The sequence below is a fragment of the Talpa europaea genome (assembly GCF_964194135.1).
Source record: "Talpa europaea genome assembly, chromosome: 15".
Lineage (NCBI taxonomy): Eukaryota > Metazoa > Chordata > Mammalia > Eulipotyphla > Talpidae > Talpa > Talpa europaea.
The window spans coordinates 18,870,640-18,885,520 of record NC_140083.1 but is presented as its reverse complement, the minus strand read 5'-3'; the positions used below and the strand labels follow the sequence as shown (position 1 = coordinate 18,885,520).

General features: G+C 31.5%; 1 protein-coding gene across 1 annotated transcript in view; it reads right to left on the bottom strand.

Annotated features, from left to right (window-relative positions):
• The window catches only part of EEA1 (early endosome antigen 1), a gene marked incomplete at both ends in the record, with an annotated part of 228,466 nt that overhangs the window by 39,075 nt on the left and 174,510 nt on the right, over nucleotides 1-14,881 (bottom strand). The window contains 5 exons of the mRNA XM_084255965.1: nucleotides 4,530-4,646; nucleotides 11,194-11,349; nucleotides 12,257-12,378; nucleotides 12,935-13,048; nucleotides 13,863-13,902. Coding sequence (XP_084112091.1) covers nucleotides 4,530-4,646; nucleotides 11,194-11,349; nucleotides 12,257-12,378; nucleotides 12,935-13,048; nucleotides 13,863-13,902 — 549 coding nt within the window. The remainder of the gene's footprint in view (nucleotides 1-4,529; nucleotides 4,647-11,193; nucleotides 11,350-12,256; nucleotides 12,379-12,934; nucleotides 13,049-13,862; nucleotides 13,903-14,881) is intronic.

The following is a 14,881-nucleotide window of genomic DNA, read 5'->3' as shown; positions in this document are numbered from 1 at the left end:
TATAACACTTTAAAAAAACAGTGGACATCAAAGATTCTGAGGTCTCTGAGGTAAAGAAGAAGGAGAGACAGAGGAACAAGTAGATAGGGTGGTGGGGAAAAAATATCTTAAATGTAGAGTTTAAGAAAAAGAATGACTAACAAAATTTTGACATAAAATGAAAATACTAATTTCTTCAGGGTATGTTACATATTTCTAGTCTCCTTTCTATAAACAGAAATTATTTGAATAATACACTATTGCGATTCTGATTTGGGGCTTTGCAAATACATATTGGTAAGCACTTTGGCATAATAATACCATTCATTGACCTAGTGTACCTAAGTCTACTAACTCCTTATTTTTGCTATTACATTAAAAACCATTTTAAGAGTCACAAGTTAAATACTAATTCAAATTTGTTTCTAGGTATATAGAAATAGTAACCTAAAAATATCATTTGCCTTATATTCTATTATTTTATTCAATACTATCAAATAAAATACACACACACACACACACATAAAGAGATCTGGATCAACTAGCCTAATCAAATGTCAAAGACTGATTTCAGCAAAATTATTACAATTAATATTAAACATTTTAACCCTACATCTTTACACATAAGATATGGATCAGAATATCGACTCAATTCTATAAACAAAATAGCCAGGATAAGAAGCCACTATAAGCACCTGATGAGTCAATTAGTAAACATACTCAGTGTACTAGGAGATAAAATAGAAATAGAAAACAATCATGGTTTTTGCCCTTTAAACAGACTATTAAATATTAAATAAATGAAACATATGAAAAGAAGCTTTTCCAAAGTAAAGCAACGCACAAACAAGACTGGATTAATGCAAATACTGTGTCAAATTTCTTAAGTGCACAATTTTTAAAAATTTACATGAGCAGAGTCAGATGGGGCTAACTATTAAGATATAATCACCTGAAAATTAATGAAATTTGAGCTTGGTTTTAGAAGTGATGAAGAGGAAGTAAAGCATAGGTATTTGTATGATTTATGTCAACTGCTCTATACAAAAAGACACGAGGGGGAAATTAAGAAAGCGAAAATCAAAATCAACAAAAAACTATGAACCAGAGACACTTTTAGGGGGGCGGGGGCGGGAGGGGAGGGATTGGGGTCAGAATGGGGGAGGGGCTGCAATTGTATGGGGAATATAACAATAAAATTTATTATCTAAAAAAAAAATACTGAATAAAAATTTTAAAAAAAAATTTCATATAGGGGAACAGTGAACTATTTCCATAAGGGTAATAATGGGAAAAGCGGTATAAAGGTGGTAAAAGTGGGAAAGTCAGCATTAAAGTTTCAAATACTGAAAGTGAGACAAAGTGAGTTAATATAAATCACCAAAAGAAATACACTGTAGAAAAGGCAGTATCCAGAAAGATAATAGAAGTATTTGCAAGCGATAGGATGGGAGACAAACTTAGAGAAGCAATCAGAAGTGTGCAGCAAATGAGCTAAGAGATGTGTGCCTTGACCAAGCAACAGAACCATAGACAAGAGTTGAGCCTAGACTAGGGGAAAAATGTAACACTTTTGAGTCAAACTATCTGTGAGGAAAATTATTTTTTTATGAGCATTTCTTTGTGTTACTATTAACTCCAAATCTTTCTTCACATAATTTTACAGTTTTTTTCTTTTAGGAAAATAACATTTATTTTAGAATTTGTAAGCCAAATTAAGACTATTCATTAATTTATAAATGTGTTGCATCCTTCTAGAAAAAAAAAATCTAAGTTATTCAATTTCATGAACGTAACCACACTTACGAATACTGAGTTTTGGTCAAGATATAATTTAAAAACACACTAAATGAGTTAGTAAGTCTTTTTCCTCAGACTTACTTATAAGTTACTTATAAAGTCACCACATAACCCCATCAGTTCTATAAATGACCCCCTCAGTTATGCTTCTTTGAGAAGTGACAATAGGGCCGCCCGGTGGCGCAGTGGTTGAGCGCAGCACTGTGAAGCTATCAGCAGCCTCAGCAGTGCCAGTTCTATTCTGGTCTGCCAGGGAGAAACTCACATGGCAAGGCAGACCTCTCCTGTCTCACCCGCGGCTCCCCTCAGCAGTGTATTCCTCAGTCCACCTGTTCTGCTCCCCTCTCTGTCTCTGGTGAATTCTCCCACCCTCCCGCATCTCTGGCCTGTACCCCAGTTCTTGTATAAATAAATAAATCTTTAAAAAAAAAGTGACAATATATAACAACCATTGGCTGTTTATAAATCACTAGTCCTAAAAATTAACCCAAATCTATCTAGTGTATTGCACAGATTCGATAGTTTAGTAGTTTTTAAAATAGTTTTCAAAGAATCTAATCCACTCACACTATACAATTTTTACATGCAAAAGGCTAGCTGTAATGTTGAGTGTTACAAACTATACATACAAACTATACAAACTATATTATATGCAATATTATATGGAGTCTGGAGCAAAATAGTATAGCTAAATATGGTTTTTGAAGATAGATATTATAACTACAGTGAAGTCCATGAAATAACTGCACCTTCATTTCTATATTAATCCTTATGACAAAATATTAAATAGACAATATTCTATGGATAAGGAAGAAGCTAAAGCTGAAAGAATCTAGTATGACTTCACCAAGTGGTAGTCACGTATTATAATTCTAACTCCAAAAAACTTTTCACAATGCAATTTAGACACTCCGTGAGTCAATTTATGCTCCTCAAAATACAACTTATTAGAGTTTAAATTAGGAAATGAATCTTATGCCTATCTCTTAATATAATTATCATTTAAGCCAACAAAAATTCTTCACTCCCAAATATCCAGAGTTCCTTTGATTTTCTCCTCAATTACTCTCTCAAAATATTTTCTTACAGAGACAATTTCTCTGTTTTAGCAGCCATTATTCACTTGCTCAGGTATTGAGAACAAATGCCTAAATAATGTTGTTCTTAAATGGCTAATAGCTTACTAAGCAGTTTCAGGGACCTCATCTCAATTGTTCATCAAAACAGCTAGGTGAGGAAGAACAAAGTAAACTACCTGCAGCTTTCCAACACATCAAAGTATTATTCTGTTCTCTCACATGTTCCCAAGCCTTTTATAGATTTAGCACTCAAAATGAAATGCCCTTAATCCTCTGCCTTGTAAAATGCTCCTTGGCAAACACTTAACTGAAAAGTTGTCTTCCAAAGATGGCCTCCCTGATCTGCTAGGCACAGTGTTAGGGAAAATTTCCATCTGGCTGCTGCAGAAATACACTATTTTATAATAAACCAGTAATCTGGTAAGTAGAATGTTTTTCTGAGTTCTTTGTACCACTCTAGCAAATTAATCAATCCTGAGGAAGGAGTTGGGACCTCCGACACAAACAACAATTTCAATTGTTTTCTTAAGTGGTAGTGGGATGAGGGTTAAATTGTAGGACACCAAGCCCTGTTACAAAACTGTTTGATGTGTGGAACACTCATCTAGTATCAGAAGTAAAATAATGTTGGGAGTACTGAGCGGAGAAGAGACACAGGAATGTTGTGTCCTTTATAACAAGACACAATCAATAGTGAAAAAGCAACCCTAATGAATGAAAAAAATTTGCAAATCATGTATTTGGTAAAGGGTAATATCCAAAAATCTATAAAGAACAACAACTCAACAACAAAAAAAGTAAACTACCTGATTAGATTACATAACTAATAAAGCATATGAAAAGATGTCTATGATTCTGATTCATTAGGGAAATGCAAATCAACCATGATAGAATGCCACCTTACACCCAATAGGAGGGCAGGGCAGGGCAGGAAAGGAAAGGAAAGGCTAGGCAAGGAAGGAAAGAAGGAAGGAAAGAAATAACAAGTGTTAGTGAGTATGTGGAGAAATTGTGAACTATTATGCGTTTGTTGTTGGAAATACAAAAAGGATGCAGTCACTAGGTAAAACATTATGGCAATTTTGTCAAAATATTGAAAAGAGAATTACCACATAATTCAGCAATTTCATTTCTGGGTTATCCCCAAAGTAAAAACAGGGCCTCAAAGAAGTATTTGTATACCCATGTAGATAGAGCAGCACTATTCACAGCAGCCCAAAGATAGAAGCTACCCAAGTATTCATAAACAGATGAATGGATATGACATATACAAAAAATGGAACGTTATTCAACCACAGAAAGGAAGGAAAGAGTGATATCTACCACAGCATGTATGAGTCTTGAGGACATTACCCTATGTGAAATAAAGCAGTGACAAAAAGATAAATACTGTGATTCCACTTATAGCAGTTACCTAGAATAGTAAATTAAAAAGTGGAATGGGTTGGGGGAGGGACAGAGAGTGAATGAGAAGTTGTCATTTCATGTGTATATAGGTTAGTTTTGCAAGATGAAAGAGTTCTAGAGATTGGTTATATAACTGTTAATGTGCTTAACACTTAAAAAATCATAGTAAGTCACACAGTACTATGCCAATATATAAATAACACCTATAAAAGTTTAAGCTATATAAAATCAATTCACCACTAGATATAGCTTTAAAACTCTCACCTGATTTTTCTGTGTTAATTCATTAATTGAACTTTTAAGTTTTTGTAGTTCCTGCACATACACAGCAACTTCCTGAGGACCTTTGGCCAGTTCACTCCTTAACTGGTTTATTGTGGCCTAAAAAAAATTAGAGCAAACTAAAGTGAATAAGGAAATATCCAATGGTTTTAAGACTATACAGATTTTTGTCATTTCTATTGTTAAACTGAAATAAGCTTAGTTTCAACTTTGTTCTTTATCCTGCCATGCTATTACCACGTATGTCATTTTTGGCTAAAAACTAGCTTTTTAAATTTTTCAAAAATGCATTTCATTTATTTAATAATACAAAAAGTGAAGAGTTGACAACTTTATGTGTCTGAAGTAAGCATCAAACTCCAAGTTTGAAACTTAGGTGGTGCATGAGTGAAACGTGCATATAAGTTGTATTTCCAAAATTATGTAGCTATGTAAATGATTAGTACATCATAAAATCTGAGGAAAAATAAATCAGATCTATATAAAATCAAAAACCACACCTGCAAACTTGAACTTACTTAAGACTTTGAAACTCTGCACTTTAATCCTCCAGAATTTAAAGAGGAAATGCAAGTTATACCTTCATTTTCTCCCAATTTCTACAACATATTCTTTTTATTTTAAAAACATTTAAATGCAAACATAGAACACAGGCTTTTACCTTTGTGAATCACCTTTTAATGGAACATATTTGTCCAAAGAAGTTACCAAACAAAAGATAGTTTCATTAATCTGAATCATTCTATGATCAGGCATATAGCTAAACATGAATTTGCCTTAAAGAATTTTAACATTTTTTTAAATTAACGTTAACATCTATTATTAAAACAATAGTTGATCATTTAAAAAATAAAACTAGAAAGGTAAGAAAGACATTGGAAATATAAACTTCCTATACATGAAAACTTCAACCATCACAGAGAGACAAAGTACTGTTTTTAGGTATAGTTTCCTACAAGAGCACTAATAAAAGAACTCTGAATTTCTAATATTTAGCTAATTGGTTTAATTTTTTATATTCCTAAGTTATTTTCTTTGTATATGCTCTTTAATAGTAAATAAACTTTATAGAGAAATTTTTAAAACATTTCTTAATAAACAGTAACAGTTACCTATATCATATTACAAATGAGTACATTCATCTTCAAAATAGAAACCTTAGAAGGCTACTATTTCCTGTGACAGTAGTGCCAAGAGATCTTCACTATTTCTCTTTCAGAAGCCCTTCCAGAATATGAGATTTTTTTCTTAAAGATTCTCAATGGTGAGATATCCTCACATCCATTCACAGTGGTTTTGGTTTTAAGATTTGGAAAACACCTAGTAAACCATGTAAGCAACTAAATGATCAAACAACTGCTTGGCTTTTTTTTATCTTAATAACCATAGTTATTAAGACTATTTTTTAGTGTTTTTCAAACTAGTTTAAAGTTAATTTTAAAAAGTCTCAAAAGTATCTTTAGGAATGGAAGTATGTCTAAGATATGTTCATAGCCTGACCTTTTAAAGAAAACATTCATTTAAAGATATCAATTTTGATATGCTAAAAGTTAATCTGTCACATTACTTTATAGTTATACCTTATACAGGTTGCTTTAATAAGATACATTACATATACTTCAGAGAAGAAATGTTTATATATTTATGTATTTTTAACTGAGTTCAAATTAAAGTCGTAACCTTAAAACAGATCATGTAACACTGACATGGATACAGGTACTGGAAGTTTATTTCAAATTACTATTTTTGACAACTTCAAATTTCAGAATAATTTTCTGTCAGTAACACTGTGAATGTTAATAGAAGCACTAAGAACAATTTGATTATTTTAACTTGACCATACTTTAATCAACAAATGTTAACTTATCACAAAAGAAAATAATCAGTTAATTAAAATAAATATTATGAGCATATATCATTAAAATATCATGATTGCACATTATCATTGTAAAACATAGAAAGTCAAATGTTACATCTGTCTAGTGTCTATCTTATTAATAATTTTAATATAAAGAAATGAAACAAGGAAAATATAATGCAAATAAATCTAAAAATATATTGTTTTAATGTATACTTTTAGGTTATGTTCTTATAATTGGTTTTATAATGTTATGTATATCAAACATATGAATATATTTCAAAACTAGACTTTTTAAAAAGATAAAAGCAAATATCTCATAGAAAAAGAGAACAGATTATTGGAGGCAAAGGATGTAGGGGACAGGAATTGGAGGAAGGTGGTACAAACTTTCAGTTATAAGAAAAATATATGCTCAGCATGATGACTATAGATAATGCCGCTGCGTGCTATATAGAAAAGATGTGGAAAGACTGTACACCAAAAGGTACACAACACTATAGGGAAAGGTAAGAGGGGAATGAATTACAGGAGACTTTCTTTTCCTGGATTGCACACTATGAATCATTTTAATCATTACATGCATTATATTTCAATCATTTAATGCATTACACTTATATTTGGAGGAAAAAGATTAAGGAAAGATAAAATTTTAAAGGAAATAAATAGGTTCACTGTTCAGATATCAGTGTATGTGAAAGTCAATGCAGGCTCTCCACTCTAGCCACCGTGACTTTCATCACAGGTCAAGCTCTTGGTGCCTTGCAGACTTTAATGTTAGCAGTCCCTCTTGTCTAGGAGTGTTTGTGCCCAATTCTCTGAGTCTTACTTACTTATTCTTCTCACACATATTCTACTTGAGAAGACTTCCCTTAATCATTCTATCTAAAATTGTCCCTCATGAGGTCTGCTACCTTCCATGCCCTGCTTTATTTTTCTCTATAGTGCTTACTATTAACTGGCTTTCTATAATGATTTGGTTTACTCACATATTATTTGGCTTCCACAAAGGAATATGAGCTTTATGAAAGTAGACACCCTTCATTCACTGTTATATTCCCCATACCTAAAATACCCACTAAAGAATCTCAAAGTTGTTGACAGATATTTGTTCCCCTGGAAACATATATCAAACCCTATAAAATAGTTTGCATTTCCTTAAAGTCATGTTACTAAATTCAGCATTGAATTTTTATTAAAAATGTGCCTATCTTTGAAGTGCTGAGATTGCCTTAAAGTACAAAAATGCCATAGGAAAACAGAAGGTACTATATTAAAAGCATTACTAATATGAAAAGCTTTCTAAAACACATTACCTCAAGTTTAAGCATCTCCATAAGAAAGCAGAAAAAAATAATAAAATGATGGATGAAAGGTGGAAGACAAGCTGACAAAAGTACACACTGAACATACAATAAAAATGCCCAAACATACTGCTAAGTTTGATCTCTTATATCAACATGCATTTAAAGGATCTTTAAATACTCCTTAATCATTATGCATTAGTATAATACTTAGTCTGTATCTTTAAAAACATTTTAGTTTTTTAAACTAGAATTCAAATGAGTTTATTTCAAATACAAATAAAATTCTTTAAAAATCACTTCCATTAAGATGACACCAAATATAAGTTAATTATGGCTTTGATACTGATATTTTCAATAATGTAGATTTTTAGAAATAATACTTTTAACCTTCAAAGCTTCAGTTTCTGATCCATAAAATAGATAATTATTTATAAATTACTTTCAAATACTTTAGAATGTGTTATTTCTCTACATTTCTATGTATATTTCACTACAATACCTATACACAAAAACTATCAATGAATTCATAAGGTATATATTCAATGAAAGTAATTGACATAAAGTCATCTTTTACAATGTACACCAGATTCTATATCTTTAGCCCCAAGTAGAAATATCAGCCAAATAAACCATAGACTTTTTAGCTTTTTTTAATTCCTTATTTTTTTCTGATGCCAATATTTAAGTTCAATAAAGAAGTAGCATATATACTTGTCTTCTATCAAGTTCTTAAAGTGCTATAATTCACCATCATACTTAACTAACAAATGTAATTGAATTTTTATAAATTAAAAATACATGCCATGTATTTAAGGAGTCAGTGAAAATGGACAAATATAAAGACAAATATAAACAAATGAGATGGAACTGTTAAAAAGTAATTTTTTTCATATGAACATGGAATGAAACACAACTCAAAAGTATTTTATACTATAATAAATATAAATATTACAACATACAACATTAAAAAATATAAAAAATAATTCCAGTAAGTATTAGGGTCAAGATTAATAGCACAAATTTACTTATAAGGCAATCATCAGAGCACCTAAAATGGAAGATAATATGATACAGAAGAAAAAAATACACAGGTTTTAGATAAGACCTGAATTCAAATCGTAGTTTTTCCAACATTAGGTACATGAACTTCAATGAGTTATTTAACCTCATTGAGTTTCACACTTCTTACATATAAAACAAACATAATACTTTAAACAGAGTTAAAAGAAACTAATAAGACCACATATTTAAAGTGCTTATTAGCATAGCATCCAAAACCAGGTGGACTTATAAAAAGGAAGTTTGCTTCTGATATAATATTGGATAATACTGACTGTTAGGCTATCATTTCCTAAAATTGATTCAAGTCTTTTTAACACTAATCTGAGATCCTAATCACTACATATGTATTAATTAAGTAGACAGCAAATATAATCTTTGTTTTACTGAAGACATAGTGAAATATTAAATCACCAACTACTCAGCAAGGATAAATCCCTTTATTTTTAAGTTAATTTTAAAATATTTGAAAAGATAGTTATGAAAACTTAATAGATGAGGGGAAGAATGGATTTCTTCTTGCCCTGAACATCTCTAGACAAGAAATCACTGTTTCCTACAATCAGCCCTGCTGACAGGAAGACCGTAGAAAGACACTAAATTCTTTCTCACCAACTCTTTTGAAATTCTAGGCATAATGTTTTCATCTTAAATAACATCTTCTCATTTATGAGTAAAAATAAAAATTTACAAAAATCCTTTAAACAGAGTTGTTCTTAAATATTACTCACAAATATTTTCCAATTTGCATGTAAATGTACACAATTTTGTTCCTTGTTCAAATTCTAACAACTAGTATTTATATGTATATGTCCATAATTCTCAGATAGGAAAAGTCAGAGGGTTACCCTTCAAAATAGATATATTCTAAAACTGTCATTATTGTGATTTTAGTCATTCCATTGCCTATGTTTTTGAAATTTCAAATAACAATAATGTTTTAACCAAAAGAGTGTAAATATTTTTAATTTGAGAAAAACTGATATGCAGCCAGATTTTATCAAAAGTAATACTCATTGAAGCAGAGAAATCAGTGACTGGATTCGGCTAGGTTCAAATATTCCTACATGAGCACTATCTGAATAGGATTTTTCCTCATGAGATTTCTGAAAGATAGGCGTCCCTAGGATGTTACACTTTAGCAGGCAGATTATTTTGAGCTACAATCAATTGCGGCCATGCAGACTCATAAGAAACTTATACTTGCCTCTTAACTGCCCAGAAAAATGTCTGTTGGGTGTCTTACCCAGAATTACGATTATTACCAGAAATAGCCTTTCTATCTTAAAACCCAGCAGGGCAAACATCTAATTGCTCTTGACATGTGAATTGCCCACTCTTCATCATGTGAGTTCATCTCCTCTCTCCTTAAAATCCCAGGTTCCTATCCCATTCCTTAGCTCAGCATAAATACCCTCTTACCTTTCCTTCATTGGACCCGTCATGATTGTGTGGGCTCCCCATTCATAAAAAATTAGATTCACGTTTTTCTCCTATTACTCTGTCTGATGTTAATTTGATTATTTGACCTCACAAGAAATACCCAAAGGAGTAAAGGGAAAGTTTCCCTCCTCCCCCTCACTTCTTTTATTCAGTCTCTCTTTGACTAAACATTAGGTATTTTAAATTGGCTTGGAAAAGCTCATGAACCCACTGAAATTGTGTGAAAAAGTGCAAGATTATGTGTTACTGAGCTATGAAGCTCACTTGGGAGAGTCACCTCATTTTCATGAACTTGAAAGTCTGGAATGGTATCATAAAGTCTCACCTGCCTATGTGTGTTACACTCTTTAACTTTCACTATTGTTAAGAAATAGTAAAACAAAGGATAGCATGCATCATCTATAATATTTTCACACCATATCTAATCAATATGCTACTAAATATGAATAATAGTGACTTTTGGGTCACCTAAAAACTCTAAAAAAGAAGATGCACTATCTAGTGTTAGATTAGATTATTTTTAAGACTTCTTTCAACAACATAATCCAATAAATTAAAATGAAGCCTACTAGCAAATCAGACTTAGCTAAATATTTTTTTTCTGAACAAAATTGGCAATGTACAAGTAGAAAATGAAGTTATACTTTCTGTACCTCTTCCAGATTGAGTTAAATTACCACTTACAGACTAGTCCAAAGTAAATACAATTTACATAACTCTTCATAAACATCATTTACTAAGTAGAATAACACTTTTGTGAAAAATTCTTCTTTAAGTGCTTAGCTACATAAAACAAAAAATAAAAAAATTAAATATCAATGACTACAAATTGACTATATAAAAATATTATGTAGAGCAAATTAAAGAGTGACAGATACCTATTTGATAGGTCACTCAAAACAATCTCAAATCCTGACTTCACTCAAAAGTACACAATAAATAAGTTAAGATCACATTTAAGTACACTGAACCTGATTACCTCTGAGTTAGCATAGTTTGCTTGTAACTTTTTACACTCATCCTTGAGTTTTTCAGACTCTCTCTCACGTTCCAAGGTCATGTTATCCATTAGTGTTTGAACTTGGACAAGTTCTTTCTTCAGCACAGCAACATCTTCTATACCAGGTCTCTGAAGCTATGAACATTTTAATTAAAAATTATAGTGAAAAAACTAATATAATACACATATTTTAAAAGGTTTCTCTACAAAGAAATCAAAATGAAAACAATTTCAGTAAATTATTGAACTCCCAACACGGGACACTGACATACAGCCCCTACTCCACCCCCACCTGTAACAAGCCTCTCCTCTTCCCACTTTCTGATATTTAATAGTATTACACCACTAAGGTGCAAAATAACAAATTCTCAATTATTCTTAGAGCTTTATCTGCTTTCCTTTCCTTCACAAATTATACCCATTGGTCATAAATACTTGATAAATGCTGCATTTCTATATCTATCCTAGGAACTGACGATAAAAATGAAGTATCAGTATAATTAAGGTTTGCTGTAAGTTGAATGTAGTTCACTGATTCCTTTATCCACCTATTTATTGAATGCTAAATAAAGAACAGGAGGAACACCAGGAGAGATCCAAGGTTATTAAGTCTAGGGAGCGTATTGAAAATATTTGGTACCAATGACAGTAGTACAGTTATAGAGGAAATAAATGACTTGCCCTTATACCTGTTGAATTTGAAATAAAAGCTAGACTTGCAATCAGAAGTACCCTAAAAGTTAACAGTTCTATAAGGGAAGGTCAGATCAGAGACACAGATACAGAAACTACCAAAACGACAGATGATATTTAGATAAAAGCAAGAAAAAAAGGTAATCAATTATGTATCATAGAATTCTATTTTTATTTTAAAATGATAGATAAATAGATAGCATATATGTAGGTGGTAGAAATACTGGGATTATTATTTCCTCCATTTTACTCAAGCTATATTTAATTTTCTTTCATCAAAGTATGTGTTTCATTTTCTATTTAGAAAATCATAAAGGTACATTCTAATATTAAATCGTTTTCAAATTACCAGTTCAGTCTTTAGATCTTGAATAACAGTTGCCTCTTTGTTTAATTCTTCCATCAAATGTGTCACTTTTTGTTCAGCAGCTTCCCGGAGACTCTTCTCTTCATCATATTTTGACTTTACATCTAATTTAAGATAGTTACATAAATATTAGTTAACTCTTGTGGAGGACAGTTTTATACATCCCTGTATATCATTCTAATTCAATTTATATAAAAATGTATACAAAAAATTATACATAAAAATTTTGTCATCACTAAATTCCACTAATCACCATCATAAAATGTTTTATTACACCAAAATACAAAGTTTACCTCTAAAATATGATAAGGCAGGACCTCCTTGGTGGTGCAAGGGGTTAAGACGCAACCTATGAAGCTGTCCGCAGCCACTGCAGCATGAGTTCGCTCCCCGGCCAGTGGGCTACCCACATGGCACTGCAGACCTCTCCTGACTTGCCTGTCGCTCCCCTCAGCAGTGTATTTCAGTCTATCTGCTTGTTCTGTTCCCACTCTGTCTCTGATGAATCCTCTCACCCCCCCACACCTCTGGCTTGTACCCCAGTTCGTGTATGTATAAATAAATCTTTAAAAAAATAAATAAAAAATAAAATAAAATATCACAGGGCAAAAAGTAATGAGACTGACTTATTTTTGACTAAAAAATTCTAATTCAACAAACCTGCAATTTCAGTGGCAAGCTGGGCCGCCTTCTGTTCAAATAAGTCTTTCATTTGCTTAATATTAAAATTTTCTGTTTGTGCTTCTTCTAATTGTTGTTCCAAAGATTGTAGTTCTACAAAAAAAAGTCATAATTATTCAAATACAATGTTAATTACACTTGCTAAATTATTATTGATAATCACTGCAGTAAAGACTATCAACATGAGTGTAATCCAAGTACAAGTGGAGTATTCTCACATTTCAAAAATTAATCATACTAGTCATAATTTATAAGTATATAAAACAAATGAAAAGAAAATTTAGCATCACACCCAAATATGTGCACAAAGACTACTCTGATTTCACATTTCAGTTATTTTCCTATATCCATCTGATCAAAAAGGAATATATTCTGCTACTCTGATAAAATTTTGTAACGCAAAATGAAATTAGAAATAGTTTAAGATCAAAGTCTTAGATAAAATAAGCAATTAATTACAATCAACTCCTATTATATCACACAAAGGAGGCTTAGATGAAAAGTAACAGTTCACCTCAAAATATAATTTTGGTTATTTATTGAGCATTGCTCCAATTAAAGACAGTTATAAAGGTAATAGGTTTCATGATTTTATATTAAAGGCAAAAATAGTATATCATTCTTTAATACAGATTTAACTTCCTTTTAAGCAACCATGTTACTGTAATATTCTGTAAGTTTATTTTAAACAACTTTAGAATATAATGAATTAAGAAAACACTAAGATTTTAATTAATTTATGAAGTGTGTGGGCAATAAGCACTTAGTAAACTTAGAATAAGACTATTGTCTTCACTATTTTAGAGACATAAATTATAACTATAAAACAAAATTCACTAACAGTCAGCAGAGAAAAAGGAAAAAAGGATATGGAAAATGAAAAAATAACTGCTTTAACTAAAGTTACCTGCTGATGAATCAGCCACCAATCCATCAGGTTTAGAATCCTCAAAGACATAAAAGACATAAACAAATACATTAAAAGGAAAAGACAATACCATTTCTCAATCTCTAAAAGCCACAATTTGTGGGGTAAATGTCAAGAATTGATGAAAGTTAAATTTTGGCCTGATCACATACTTCCAGGACTTTAAAGAACCACTGAGCAGACTAGCCCTAAAGAGCTAATTTCAGCTCAGTGGGCCTAAGATTTTTTTTTTTTTTATGTTAACACATATGAAATTACTACAGGTCTATAACAGACAGCACTTTAAATTCTGTAAATTCAATAATCAACAAATAAATTATATAAGCTATCACAATGATATTAAATAGAGATTCTAAGGCAAGTCAGCAGGCATGATTCAATATTATGACTTTTGAAATTTTGCAGAAGCTAAAACATGCCACAAAATTATCACTATTAAAAATCTGCTTTTTAAAGCACACATTTTTAATTCCAGATCATAATCTTTGAAAGAAGAAATAAAGAAAATATTCTAAAATGTAATTTATTGCATGTGTTAGGAACAATATAAGATAATGCCTACTCATCAGTTCTAGATTCTAAACAAATACAAATATCTGGAAAGATTTGCCAAGGCATCTCATAGTATATCTGACATTTTGTCTTCTTATACGCTGTATTTATACATACTAATTACTAAAAATCAGGGCCTCCCTGGTGGCGCAAGAGGTTAAGCACCACACTATGAAGCAAAAACGCAGCCTCTGCAGCACATGTTCAATCCCTGGCCCGCCAGAGAGAAACCCTCATGGCAAAGCAGACCTCTCCTGTCTTGCCCGCTGCTCCCCTCAGCAGTGTATTTCAGTCAGTCTGCCTGTTCTGTTTCCCACTCTATCTCTGGTGAATCCTCTCACCCCCCACATCTCTGAACTGTACCCCAGCTCTTGTATGCATAAATAAATAAATCTTTTAAAAAAATAAATTTTTCTAATTACTAAAAATCATCAATATTTAAAATA